Consider the following 15085-nt stretch of genomic DNA (forward strand, 5'->3'; position numbering starts at 1 on the left):
GTCTGTTATTTGTATTTGAAATATGTGTGTCGGAAGGTTGAAATGGATTGTCTTAGTTGCAGTGCAGCTTTGTTATTGGCTGTCTTCTGAAACTAGCACCTATTTCTTTTTCAGTACGTTTTGGCATAGATAGTCAAAGTCGAGGTTTGTTAAAATCTGAGTCCTGATGCCTCTGGTGGTCTCCTTTTCCTAAGATACTAGTTGGTTATGTGTTTTGGATAGTGTTTTTTTTTTATACTGACTAGTTTTATATTTACCTTTAAATATAAAAAAATTCTCAGATCATATTGGAAGTACTTTAAAAAAAAGTTGAGGTTCAAATTTTTTCTTTTTTTTTCAGATCTTCAATTTTGCAAGCAGAGAGTAAAAAAGACCATGAAGAGGTAAAATTTTATCTAGCTAACTTCTTTAGTAACATCTTAAGATATTTTTGCTGATGAGAAACATGTTAATGTTTTCATTATAGACATTTGAAAAATTCTGGTTAATTAAAAATATCTTTTTAGAAAAGTTAAATTTCCTTAAACAACATTCTTAAGTTTCACAGAGAATTTTGTAGTTGGACCTCTGAGATCTTAGAGATTGTTTCTCTCCTGTCTTTTTAAAGGATCTAATTCAGAAGTGACCTTGTGACTCTTGCTTTCTGGCAGACTGTGTTAGTATCATGAGGTGACAGTTTAATTTATTTGCTTCTCTCACCGTCTGAGACAGTATTTGCTGCATTAAGAATATAGTGGCAGCAGATGTGGCACGGCCGGAAGCAACTAAAGCTTAAAACCTTAGGGAAATGAAAGACAGAAAAACAAAAATTTGGGAATGTCTGTTCTTCCTCACGAGTATTTTATTTTTGGCTCCATTTTTACTCATAGTACACCAAATATGGAAGGTAAGTTAGTAAGTACTAGGACCCGATGTGCCAAAAACTCTGTCTTGAGAAATATCCTAAGTGAAAATACCTTGTAGATTGATTTTGAACCATTTTATCTGGTGTTATAATTGTGTTGGTGAAAGAGGAGGTTACAGATTTTTAGAGAATATAAAATTTACTTCTCGTGGAAAAGAATAGGTATTAAAACTTTGCTTTTGGTCTCTGAGGAACACAAGCAAAAGTCTGCTCTCTGCAGGGTTTACCAAACAGAGTATTAGTTAAATTTAGTGAGGTTTATCAGGCACTGGAATTTTTTAGAGTGAAACAGGTGTGAAACAGAGAGTTTTCTCTATGTTAATTTTTTATAAACCCAAGAGAAGTGAAGTGTGTAAGATATATTCACCAGGAGTATATTTAGCTCCTAACTTATTTGCATTGGTGTTAATAATGATACTTGAGTGCAAATTGTGTTGTTTGGTAGGGATTAAGAGGGAAGTGATATAAAAATGTAAGTATAGATCACTAAATTGTAATTTAACATAATTGCTATATTTTTATTTCCTTGTATGAAGTAAAGTTGGGATTTCAAAATAATAAATCTGTTCATTCTGTTAAACTTTCAATTATTTACATATATATGCTTATATACAATATATGGGAAGGTATTTATCCTATAAAAAAGATTGTGTTACTTCATCTAATGAAACTTGTATTTTTCTCAAATATTGAACATTCTCTTTTAGAACAGAAGCACTGTAGAAAAAGTATTAATCATATTTTTCTGGTTTTGCCTCTTGCAGTGGATCTGTACGATAAACAATATATCTAAACAAATATATTTAAGTGAAAATCCAGAGGTAATATTTTAATTTTATTATATCCAGATCTGGTAAAATTAAGTAAGTTTGTGGCTAATACAGTTTTTATTAATTAAGTTGTAATTCTTAAGTTCCGTAATCTTTTAATTTGCCTTTGAATGGGTAGCTTTAAAGTGTCGTGTATAATAAGTATGGTCTTCCTAGAACAATAAATTATTTCAAAGGCACTGTAGTCAGTCAACTAACAAATATTTACTGGGCACTGACCTTGTGTAGTGCTGTGTGGAGCACCATGGAGGAGGGGGATAGAGAAGAACAATAAGCCATGGCTGTCCTCCAGGAGCCTATGTGTGTGGAAGACAAAACTAAAACTTTTAAAATTTCATATAAAACTGTGCTGACCTGGCCAGTGTGGCGCAGTTGGTTGGAGCATTGTCCTGTAACCAAAAAGTGGCGGGTTCAGTTACTGGGCAGGACACATACCTAGGTTGAAGGTTCAATCCCTGGTCTGGATGCCTGTAATCCCCCCAGTCCAGATGCATACAACCCCTGGTCTGGGCAACCAATCCCTAGTCTGGGTGCATATGGGAAACAATTAATCAGTGCCTCTCTTTCTCTCTTACATCCACATCTTTCTAAAAGCAATGAAAAAAAATGTCCTTGGGTGAGGATTAAAAAAAACCAGTATGTAATTGAAAGCATATTGTGATAATCAGAAGCTTAATACACATTAAGATCAGTGTGGACTTCAGTTTTAGAGAAAACTGGAGATGGTTGAAACCTGAGCTGGGAAAGATTTGTCCATGTTTTGAGGAAAAGAGAAGACATTGCAATAAGAAAACAAAAGAACAAATTTAGGTATAGTATGAGTTGAGTCATATACTTGGATTTGAAGGTTCTTGTTGGAGAATAATAGAAAAGTAAAGCATGCATACTAGTCACCTGGGGATCTTAAAATACATTCAGTAGGACTGGGGTGAGTCAGCATGAACTCTTAATTTTGCCAATTACACTTCAAATAGCAAGGGTATCAAACCAGAGAAACTCAGCAGTGTAGACATAGTCATAGGTACACTGGGTACACATAGGGTACACATAGGTTAGTCATAGTCCAAACATACAGGCAGAACCCAGGGATGCAGAGTACTCTGGAAGGAATCAAGTGCGTCCATACCGCAATGTAGTTGGGAAAAGACTTGGCTTAGGACAGGAGCTGTCTGACTTCTGCCAGTGAAGGTGAGCCCAGCTGTGCTCTGAACCCAGGCGCCTCCTAGGGCTGGCTGGGAGTTAATGCGAATTCAGTTGATGCAGAACAGGGCCAGTTTCTCTAGAAAATTCTCACTCTTTTAAGTCTTAAACTGGTATAATGATTGACTAGATGGGAGTGTCTGGGGACATGAAGGATTCCATTTTCATACTTCAGGCATGAACTGAGGAAAGAGAAGAAATAATCATAGAAACAGGTAAGAAGAAATTGACTGGACTGATTAGTAACAGAACTGATATAAAGGATGAAAGAAACATTAAAGATGACTTCTAGGTTTTTAAGCCCAAGTGAAGGAAGTATTTTGGAAGAGTTCTGGCGTTTGTTTTTATTTTATCATAATTGCTTTGGGGTTCCCCTCGAACACACGATTTAGATACCTAGGAAAAAGTTTTCGACCGAAGAAACAAAATTTCAGACCTCTAAACTATTAGTAATTTCTGATAGTTTTGTAATAATCTTACGAGTTTAAGAAATCAGTGCTCACTGTAGAGAAGTCTTTTGCATTTAGTAACTTGCTCTCCTGCCAATCTGGCTTTTCCTTGTTATGTTATTTGAGCAACAAAAAAATTAAAGTATAAGTTAGATGACTTGTTAATACCTGGGGAATAGATAGAGAACACAGTGTTTGGACTCGAAAAATACAGGCTTATTGTACTTTCCTATCAATTATCAAAACTTAAGTTTTAAATAATAGTTTCCAGATTACCCAGAATTATTTTACCTATATCAAGAGAAGAAATTTTGATTATTTTGTGGCATTATCTTGGTATTTTTGCTATCTATAAGACAGAAATGTCAGAATATTTTGTGATTATGTTTTCTAATCTAAATGCCATTTTATTTAGCCAGTGTTTTAAATAAATGAATAAGTTTACAAATATTTCTAATGGAAAGCTTTCTTTCAAATTTTGGTCTGACAATATCCATGATAATTTTACCTACTAATATATAGATATTTCTGAGCATAAATGTATTCTGGAAAGTTATGAAAACTTCAGCCACCTAGTTATAAAATATTTTAATATTTTGTGATTGTTTTCTACTTCTAAATTTTTTTAAAGATTTTATTTACTTATTTCTAGAGACAGGGGAAGGGAAGGAGGGAGGGAGAGAAATATCAATGTGTGGTTGCCTCTCCTGTACCCCCAACTGGAGACCTGACCTGCACCCCAGACGTGTGCCCTGACTGAGAACTGAACCCATGACCCTTTGGTTCACAGGCTGTCACTCAATCCACTGAGCCACACCAACCAGGGCCTAAATTTCTTTATTTAGCAAATGTATTGAGTGTCCAATATGCCAGACACTATACTAGGTGCTAGCAATACAAACTTTAATCCAAAAAATCTCATAGTTAAAATGTAAGGAAAAAACAATATTTCCTAATATGTATATTAGTAGAAAAAAATCAGATTCACTGCCCCCTCCACATTCAGAAGAAGTAAGAGAAAATAAGTTATAATGCTGCAAAGCTAATTATGTATCTTAATGTTAAGACAGAGTACATGGAACTACTTTAGTAACTCCAACTTACATTTTATGTATAATTCAAGAACATTCTGACAACTCAGAATTATATTCAGACTTTTGGTTTTTTTACTTTACTAATGTTAGTCCTTTTAAAAAAAAAATAGGAAATTGCTGCACGAGTAAATCAGTCAGCTTTGGAAGCTGTCACTCCTTCTCCATCTTTCCAGCAGAGGCATGAGAGCCTGCGGCCAGCAGGGTGAGTTCCCAGACTGGGTTATTAGGGAACTATATGGGGTATTGGAAGTGTTAGGGAATGCTCAATTTTAGCAGTGCTGCTTAGATTAGTATGAAATAGTTCCCCAAACAACATAGAAGTTGTATTTTCAAATTGGTAAATTTAACAGTGAGAGTGCTAAATAAATGATTCCAAATTTCCCTAGAATTTATCTTTAGATTGAGGTGATTTATATTTTTGAATTTAAGAATTGGAAAGAAAGAAGTCTCTTGTTAAGTAATTAGCTATGATTTGGGATTGTGCTTGTTAAAATTTGTTTTCTCTATGACTTACAGAGTGTATTTTCTTTTCTCATAGTTTAAGTGTTTAATTTCCTAAAGAGAAAAAACTAAATGGAGTGCCTTTGTGTTTTCTTCTGTGCTTAGACAATCTCGACCATCAACAGCTCGAACCAGCAGTTCGGGATCTTTAGGATCTGAGTCCACAAATTTAGCTGCCCTCTCTCTGGATTCTCTTGTTGCCCCAGACACCCCAATACAGTTTGACATCATTTCTCCCGTGTGTGAAGATCAGTCTGGGCAGGCAAAAGCTCCTGGCCAGGGAGGCAGGTGGGTGATGGTATCACAGGGGTGTTATACCATAGTCTCTAAGATTTATGATTCCATTTCTGTGTGTTTGAGAGTCATCTTTTATATATGTGCATCAGCTGTGTTGTACCTTGTTTAATTACCTAACGTAATTTTGATAGTAGGGGAAGAATCACGGCAGGTTTTTCTCTTTGTTTTCTCCTTCAGTTAAATGAGTTAAGATAATTTAGTTTTAAAAGCATTTAATTCTGTCTGAATTTGCTTATCATGTCTTCTTAGGTATTTGCTATTAAAATTTTCAGAAGAAAGCTGATAGTCCTGTCCTTAGGTCATGACAATATTTTTTTAATTCTTGAAAGTAATGCATGTGCTTTAGATTTATTAGAAAATACTATCTTGTATCAGAATAACAAATCTCCAGTAAGGCACTAAGTCATCACACTATGAATTAATGAACCATCTTTTGTTTGTATAACAAGAAATACTCTTGGCAGAACATTAAAATTTTTCTTTGGTTGTAGATGAAGGAAATGTGATTTAAGGCAAATTATTTGTTAAGTGTGTTGAACCCCCAATAAATTGATAGTATGTTAATTTGGATATGCTTAGCTATAACCCAGAAAAAGTAATTTACATTTGATCACAGAAATATATTTAGCATTTGACATAATAGGTCACATATGTATTGGGGAGATAATTTCATTTTAACTTAATGCCCATGTTATTTTAGAACCACTTAACAAAACTTACTTTGAATTGTACTTTTTTCCCTTCATTGTGGGTGTGCAAGAGCCAAGTACTCTAAGGTGGGAGATAGCTTCCATTTCTAGGGGTTTTTTTGTTTTGTTTTGCTTTCTGTTAACATATGCCTTGAGAAGTACAGGTTTAAAACTAGGAAATGTTGAAATTATCATAATTAACTTGCAACATATACTTAGAGAACCTAAAAAAGAGGTTTTTACCATCCCAGGAAATGTTTGGCATTTTTCTCAAGTTGCTAAAATTGAAGCTAAATCAGCTGTTTCTCTGTCCTAGTTTACTTAAATTTGTGAACTTTTGCAACATGTTTTTTTACAATGTGTGTGTGGGGGGGGAGGGAGGGGTATGTTGAACTTCCAGTCCATCCACTCTTTCTGAAATGCAGCAACTTTGAGTTCAGTCTATTGACCCAATGTAAAGACAGTGGCCTTCCTTGGAGTAATCTGTTCATCAGCAGTGTTCCTTACCGAACGGGATATTTTAGAGTGTTATTTTAAATGCATGTACAAGATTTTGTGACTCTTAGTTTTTAACTCTGGTTTCAGTGATTGATATTCCTTCCATGTGGTTCATTGTAACTGACTGTTGGCTCATAATTTTTAAAAAACTTTTCAGGCGGACAAATCCATTTGGAGAATCCGGAGGAGGTACAAAATCTGAAACTGAAGGTAAAACAGACGTGCTGCATTCATGCGGTATTCTTATGTTTTAGAAATCCTCAGCAGTAAACTGTGTGAAGAATTTGTTGTTTACATTTGCTGTATGCTCTTTTAATGTTGTCTTCACAATTTTTTCTTTTTACTCAAAGCACACTTAAAGCAACATAACTTAATTGAACTTAAGATTTTGTTATTCACACAAAATTATAGAATATTACACTTTGACCTCATAGTCAAAGTCTCAATGCATAACATATCCTTTAAGCTTTTCCTAACAGTAGATGTTTTCTTCTGTTGCTGGAGCATAACTTTTTTGCCTTTTTCTGGAAGCTATTTATTTTTAACTTAATTTCAGACTTACAGAAAAGCTGTAAAAGTAGTACAAGGAATTTCTTTTTTTTTTTTAGTCAGCATCACCAATTGTTAAAGCATAATCTTTGCTATTTGAATTTAACACCTTACTTTTCCTATAACTTGAACACTGTTTTTAGGAGTTATCTAAATACTTCTGCTAGGTTGAAATTGTCACTGGAAAATCTAAAAGGAGGCAGCGTATTTTATTCTTTAGGAAAATAAATGTGGGATTTAAAAGTACATAACATACCTTGTTCTGTCGTAGATTCTATTCTTCATCAGTTATTCATTGTTCGATTCCTTGGTTCTATGGAGGTGAAATCAGATGACAATCCAGATGTTGTTTATGAAACAATGCGCCAAATCTTAGCTGCCCGGGCCATCCATAACATCTTTCGTATGACAGAATCACATTTGTTAGTCACTTGTGATTGTTTGAAGTAAGTAGTAACCCACTTCTTCCTCAAAAAACTGGGGGGAAAATGTTTATATAATTTCAAGCTAATTAAAATTTGTTTTCCAAATTTTTAATTATTATATAGGTTAATTGATCCACAGACACAAGTTACAAGGCTCATGGTGAGTTCTACGTGGGTATCTTTGGGCATATACACATCTTATGTCTTTATAATAATCCTGATTCTGTATATTCAGATGTAGTAGTACCAATTATAATTGATCTTTAGGCTGTTATAGTTAAGTCTACGGCCATCTCTCCAAAAAAGTTAAAATTGAACAATCCATGTAACTTAAAATAACCAGTTCAATCTGGTGTGATATGTAGTGTTTATTCCTGAGCTCGGAAGCATACATCATACAGTAAAGAAACTAATAGGATTTAAAAGGGGAATGTGATTGAGTTTATTTTATAATTAGCTATTTTGACATAGTTGTAAGTATGTGCTTCTGTTTAATAATTTCATAATATATATCACTTTTGAATTTGACTTGGTAAAATGTATTAATGACAGTAAAACAAATGCCGTATTCAACAGCTCCTATTCTTCCTGGCAATCCAAACCAGATATATTATTTGTTCTTGGATTACCATTTTGTTAAGAAAAAAAATTGGCTCTAATGTTCTGTTTAGGATGTTTTTGTATAACTTAGCATGAGTTTGTTGTAATGGCTTGAGAAATCTCATGTTTGCCTCTGATGTTTTTCTGTGGCAGTTTCCATTACCTAGTGTAGTTTTGTATGCTACACACCAGGAAAATAAGAGGCTTTTTGGATTTGTTCTTCGGACATCTGGAGGGAGAAGTGAAAGTAATCTATCATCAATCTGCTATATATTTGAATCAAACAATGAGGGAGAAAAGGTACCTGGCTTTTCAAAGTGTTGTCTCTGTTGTGAAATACATATCATAGTCAAAGTTCTTACTAAGGTATCTGGAAAACAACTCAAACTTTGCCTAGACCAGCTGGGTTGGTTGACCAAAGTCTGTTGCTCTGAAGACAGCTAAGATGATATATTGGGTCTTCTGAGTTTTTTAGACCTATATCTTTCCAGTCATTGATAGCTGGTGCAATCTTCTGGCCTCATTAATTTATCCTGATAGTGCAATATATTCCCATAATCAGCTATTTTCACATGTCTTCAGCTTAGAGTAGCATCAGGAGCTGCTTGCTTCATTCTTTGCAGACCTTGCTATCTCAGTAATGAATCTGAGATGACAGAGTGGGGTGGGTGTGTCAAAGGGGTGATAGCCAGTAGTCGAAACTCACAGACTTTGAAGAAAATACACAAAAGCTTGTTTCAGGGCCTGGAACATTCTTAAATCAGCTTTTTTGTTGTTTTGAAGCATTATATTGTAATAAATTATACTTTTATCCCTTTTAGATTTGTGATTCTGTTGGATTGGCAAAACAAATAGCTTTGCATGCAGAACTGGTAAGAATCTAAGACACTTAGTTATCCAAGAATGTTAACTGAAGTAATAAAGATTTTTCGTATTGGCAAATAAGTAAAATGATTTTGCTAAGTAAGGTTAACATTGGATACTATTGCTGATTTGGCATTTAGAATTTGGGTAAATGGCTAACATAGAATGTAAATCTTTGGTGCACTTTTCTCATATAAATGCAGAAAATAACTTGAAAAGGTTACAAGGTAATATTAATTGAAAAGTCTAAAATTTAAAGTTATTTCATATTTAATTCATTAGTTGTATTCATCTGTTCTTCAGGATCGTAGGGCATCAGAAAAACAAAAAGAAATAGAGAGAGTAAGAGAGAAGCAACAGAAAGAACTCAGTAAACAAAAACAAATTGAAAAGGTATGCAGTCCTAATGTTTGGATCTTCTCTGATGTGATCTTTGTAAAGAGTTTCCTTAATTCAGCCCTGTGACTTTCAGCTTTGAATTTCCAAGTGAAGATCTGTTTCTGCTTGCTCAGCTACTTCATAACCAGTTGGTTCATAGCATAGCAGAAAAGGATGACATCTGTCTTCTGACATGATGTTTATGTTATAGTTATACTGCTATGGAGAGTAACTTGCCATTTAGCAAATATATGAGAACTTTTTTGTTCCCGTATTCCAGTGAAGGTTGGCTCTGTCAGCTCAGGTCTTCTGGGAGGCTCTGTCATATAGAGTTAACTGCCATTGCTGAAATTCACAGTGGCCTCTAGGAATATATATTATATATAGGTAATATATTATATATATATATATTTATTTATATTTAATATTACCAGGAGTATCAAATCATTATCCACCCACATTTTAAAACAAAATCTGGAGAATGCATAGATAGGTGATACATGAAATTGTAAAAGCCAGATATGGGTTGTGGCATTGACAGTAGCAGATGAGAGAACTGGGATACGTAATGAGAGCAGATCACCAAAATTGTCAGTGGAGTATGGACAAAGGAGAGCGAAGTGGCAAAGATGAAGATGCCCCTGAAGTCAACGCTTTCTTGATAGATTAGGCTGAGGGAAAATGACAGGTGATCTAGTGAGATAAATTGGACAAAGATGGAGAAGAGGGCATGTGCAGTGAGTGATCCCTTGTGAGTGTTTTACTGTATAATGAGAGAGAACAATGGCCTGAATTTGATTATTGACCATAATAATGGAGAAGAGGGAAATCTTGGCTTTTATAGGATTTCTAGACTGGAACCAGAATTCATTTTGGTGTTGTATTGGTTGTGTATGGCCTTTCTTTTCAGTAAGTTGCCAGAATTATGCATTATATTTACAACAGAAGGATTGAAGTAGTTCTCGAGTATATATTTTAACTGCATAGTTTTCCATTTGATTGCAAACAATTAACTTATAGTTTCTTTCTGTCTTTTCCACTAGGACTTAGAAGAACAAAGTCGGTTGATAGCTGCTTCCAGTAGACCAAACCAAGCCAATAGTGAGGGGCAGTTTGTTGTCCTTAGCAGTAGCCAGTCAGAAGAGAGCGATTTGGGAGAAGAAGGAAAGAAGAGAGAGTCAGAAGCATAAACTTATCCTTGCTTTTGGTTGATAGTCTCCCCTTCAAATTTATTGACAATTTCTGTGGTGAAATGACACAAGGTAACAACTATGTTGAAATATCAAGGAGGAGAGTAAAGTTTATATTTGCTTGTTTTAACTTTATTTTAAAAAATAACATTGACCTTGATGACAGGTTTGCATTGATTTCTTTTTCTTAAAAGTAATAATCTATGCAGTAACATCAAATTCCACATATCTGAAAGAAACCTGTTTATCTCCCTAAAGTCGATTGCTGAGGAATTACACTTGCTCAAGCCGTTTTTCCTTCAAATTGTGATTTTATTATCTTGGGTTGTAATTGGTTATGACCATAAGAAGTTGTTTCTTCTTCAGCTTCAGATATTCATGGTTATGCTCCCTTTATTTCATTAAGAATATTTCCTTGGTGGTGAGGAAGCTTTTGATGGAATAGGTTCAAAACCCTTTATACAGAATTCTATAAGTTTGCAAATATCTTAACAATATTAAATGTGCAATAGAACTTTTATAAAATAATTAGAAAAGAGATTTTAGACTTAAGGTTTTAAATTGTGGCAGGTGGTACTATGGATTTCAGGGCACTTTCTTGGATTGTTCACATCCTCTGGTGTTTGATACGTGATGCCATTGGGAAAGAAGCTTGTGTCTTCAGTTCAGTTATTGGTACAGCCCTGGGCATTTTATTACCCCATTCTTAGTTCTCAGGTTGGAACTTGAATTATTGCTGCAGAGCAGTAATGGTTAAAATAAGATTCTGGAATTTATTAAAAAGGGATTTTTTTGTTAAGTACATTTTAGATTAGGATGTAACACATAAAGATACTGTTACTGGATAATACATTATATTTTCTGCATTGAGTGAGATAATTTTTATTGAAAATCAAGTGACATTTCAAAAGAAGTTCTATAACAATTATGTTTTCTGCTTACAGTAAAAATTCCCAGAGATTAGTTTAGAAAATGTAGTCTTCTAAATTTCAGATTGCTACACATAGTATTTTCATAACCCCATGTTTTGATAAAATACTGACACCACTTTATATCCACAAAGGAACATAACTAATATACTAAAATAGAATAATTTGCACTAATTATTGTAAATACTTGTACTCTTCCGATGAGTGAAATGTCTGGCTCCATGAAAGACAAAACGGATTGAATGCTTGGAACAGGCGAGTTGATGAACAAAGGACTTCAGCGTGGTGTCAAGGTTAAAACGACATTTCTCTGTTGCCTACTTCCATGTCAACACTTGATTTTTTTTCTTTACTCAGATTTTTAACATTGCTAATAGAAATTATGTTCCTGTGTTTTACATGAAAAGCATATATAGACAAGTTAAGTATATTGAATAAACTATTTTACAGTTATACATTTAAAATTTTCAAGAGATTAGCCACTAAGACTAATTTTACAAAGGAAAACTTTCTTTTATATACAGTTTTTCATCTTAGTTTTGAATTAGAAATGGCATTTATTTAGTTCTCACAATATAGGGTGGCTGCTTCACACTGTATATACAATGTTTTCTGTAGGAATGGGATAGGTAATTATATATAGGGTCATGATACTCTTTTATTCATGTGCCAAATGGGAATAATGATTACTTGACAATCATTATTTTGCAGCCTTAGGTTACCAAAACATTTAGTAAAAAAGTAGAAATTTATGGGATACTTTTTGAAAAAAGTTTATTTTGTGCTTAAAGGGAATGGTTTCACAACAGTCTGTCATTCCCTTTATAGAAATTGAAATTTCTTCTGCAGTCAGCACTTGATTAGTCTTACAAGTCATGCTTTTGGGACCTTTTTGAGAATTAATAAGCTTTCTGTTTCATAAAGTCTTTTGTTTATACTCTCAAGTTGTTGACTCACTCAGCTCAGATGAAATTTGTCACCCTACAAGCGAAATGGTCAGCACTAGGAGGCAGTGTTGCTAGGCTGGTGCTTTGCAGTTAGCAAAGTGCTGCCCTTTGTTACCACTGTGGGTCAGAGTTTTGGGTAGAGGTACCGGTACTGGAAGGCCTGGGGGTGGTGGGCAGACTTATAGTTCCTTTAAGTCATGTTGTGATAGGATTTACACAATAATACACCCATCCCATAGGTCAGACTAAAGCGCATTCCAACACCAAACAGAAGTCATGTGTGAGTTTAATAATTTTAGGTGATTCACCTTCAGTTCCATTACTGTAGTGTACTATATGAACTATTCCATTACTACAGATATTTAAGCATCAACTTAATAAACTCTCTTTTGATTAAAGAAGACTGCCTGTGGGTTTCTGCATAATGTTTAAATTGATTTTTTGTCTGTTACCTTTTGAAACCCCTTCTAGCTTTGGGATGCTTTGGTGTTAATTGAATTAGATTTTGGAGTCTCTTACTCAGACTCAAACTTGCACTTAATGGTTTTTACATATTAACAAAACTGATTCTTTAAAAGGAAGAAATTAAATCGACCTAATTTTGCTATGCACTCTGTTACCTATATGAACAGTTCTTCTGTACCTATGGTAATGAAGTCAATAGACAGAAAACAAGTTATTCCTTCTCCCTTTCAAAATGTTCAGAACTTGCTAATAAGGGACTAAAACTATTACCTTAAACAGAAAATCCCCAAAGTCAGTCTGGTTTTTGCCATGTCTACAATGATTACTTGGTGTTTAATTTCAAAAGAATTATCAGGCTCTACAGTCTACGGGTGGTAGATTTATTTTACCTTTATGCTTGGGAAAAGGACAGTAAGGTGTGCATAACATTCTATGTAACATACAGTTTTGTGTGGTAAAGGCATTGGAATTAATTTTGACTTGTATAAAGAAACTCAAAGTATTTAAGATTTAAATCTTATAAATGCTGACAGACCCTAAGAGCCCATGTGTTATAAAATCTTCTGCTACCTGAATTAATAAAATGAAAATACTAACATTGGTTTTGACAACAACTTCCTAGCATTCAAGCTGTACTTTAAATATTCAAACACACTGATTATAGCAAACAAGACTTTCATTTTAATTTTTGGCAAGTTTGGTTTACTCTTCCATAAAATTTTGTTCTTCTGCATTAATAAATAATAAAAAATTGAAACTGGAACTATACTCTACTTTTCAGCCAATCTCTTGCAGCTGCACTCATATGTAATTTACTTCAGTTAATATAAGAACTAAGATACCAATCTCATTAATATGACATTAAGTTACAACTAATGTGTAAAACTGTGTATATTTGGTGATTTTGTAATGTGAATTGATTAATTCTTATTTTACTGATACTATTAATCATGCAGCATACAATTAAATTCATGCTACATTTACCTTTGGAATTGGATTTGAAGAACTCAGCTTTATGTAGTGGTGGTATACATGCGGGGTGGAGAACTTATTTTTTCATTTTGTCAAAATAGATATTCCCTGACAGGTCTTCAGGAAATACACTGTTATGAAATTTTTAATGTATAATAAAGTCCATGATTTTTGTACCACCATTTTTGTATGAAATATTTGACATGTGTTCTGAATTTTACTTCTCTAATTTCAAATGATGCTTTTAAACAATTGGACTTTTTCTTAATTTGTTATGACACGGTAATTACACATCTAGCCCCATTGCAAGTCCATAACAGCTAAAATGAAAAAAATTGTCACTTATTGAAAAGTTAAGCTAATTCATTACTAGTGATGGTTTGTTTTTTTTTTAGAAAAATAAAGAGACCTCTTGGTAATTACCCTAGACATGTTGTGGGCAGTGTGACAATGTGTACTTGCTATGTTTGGTTCTGCTCAAAGAAATGTCTCTAGGGGCAGGTTAGTGTGTACACCAGCTTAAGTGTCTTGGGCCTGTAGTTTTAATACTTATCCATATTCATCCCATGTGCTCTTCATAGTTTCCTGTAGCATTTACCAAGATCTTTTCTTCTGCTGGGAGTTTCTGTTCTTACTTGTTTTGAATTTTATAAAATGTATATACATTTGCAGAAGGTCCGGGGGTGGATGGAATTAACTTTAGAATTACGTAATTTATCTGATATAAGTGCATGTATCTCTTAAATATATTTGTATATTGACATACATATAATTCACTGGTCACTTATAAACAGATACTACAATTTGATTAAAAAAATAAAAACTATTTATGCCAGCCAGTTTTGCAATTTTTTATGTGAAAACTGTATTAAAAATAATTCTAAGTCTGTGCTTACTCAGATAGTCTATATAGCCACAAATCCCTCCATCAGAAAGAAATAACTTCAGTTTACCTAAGATGGACTACATTATGCAAAAAAAGTATGGTAAGACTAAATGTGTAAACATCAGGCTGTAGAACACTGGGCCCAGGGTGAAAGACTACATCATTTTCCCTCTCTGTGCTTCCTCTCTCCATGTGCCGTCTAAATACTACACAGCTATGACTGAGTGAATGTCTTCTTAGTTTCTTTCCTCCCTTTCCATAAATAGAAAACTGTACTTACATATAGCATAGACTATATAGAAATAAAGCTTTAAGATTCCATAACTGCTTCTATCAGTGAGTCCCTCCTATACATCCAGTATAATATAGAAATTATAAGCCATCATCTATTTGAAAACACTTGTAATTTCTATACTGG

General features: G+C 33.9%; 1 protein-coding gene across 2 annotated transcripts in view; it reads left to right on the plus strand.

Annotated features, from left to right (window-relative positions):
- Positions 1 to 14616, plus strand: part of APPL1 (adaptor protein, phosphotyrosine interacting with PH domain and leucine zipper 1) — a 35358-nt gene extending 20742 nt beyond the window's left edge. Inside the window, exons 12-22 of one of the 2 annotated variants that reach the window (XM_037040725.1) lie at positions 341 to 383; positions 1669 to 1725; positions 4588 to 4679; positions 5084 to 5266; positions 6620 to 6672; positions 7283 to 7457; positions 7560 to 7596; positions 8190 to 8336; positions 8858 to 8908; positions 9204 to 9293; positions 10322 to 14616. In XM_037040725.1, coding sequence (XP_036896620.1) covers positions 341 to 383; positions 1669 to 1725; positions 4588 to 4679; positions 5084 to 5266; positions 6620 to 6672; positions 7283 to 7457; positions 7560 to 7596; positions 8190 to 8336; positions 8858 to 8908; positions 9204 to 9293; positions 10322 to 10468 — 1075 coding nt within the window. In that variant the 3' untranslated portion in view covers positions 10469 to 14616. The remainder of the gene's footprint in view (positions 1 to 340; positions 384 to 1668; positions 1726 to 4587; positions 4680 to 5083; positions 5267 to 6619; positions 6673 to 7282; positions 7458 to 7559; positions 7597 to 8189; positions 8337 to 8857; positions 8909 to 9203; positions 9294 to 10321) is intronic. The other variant, XM_037040726.1, reaches the window with a different exon arrangement.
- The last annotated feature ends 469 nt before the right edge of the window (positions 14617 to 15085 follow it).

Source organism: Sturnira hondurensis, unplaced genomic scaffold, assembly GCF_014824575.4.
Source record: "Sturnira hondurensis isolate 20B ecotype Veracruz unplaced genomic scaffold, ASM1482457v3 Scaffold0002840, whole genome shotgun sequence".
Taxonomy (NCBI): domain Eukaryota; kingdom Metazoa; phylum Chordata; class Mammalia; order Chiroptera; family Phyllostomidae; genus Sturnira; species Sturnira hondurensis.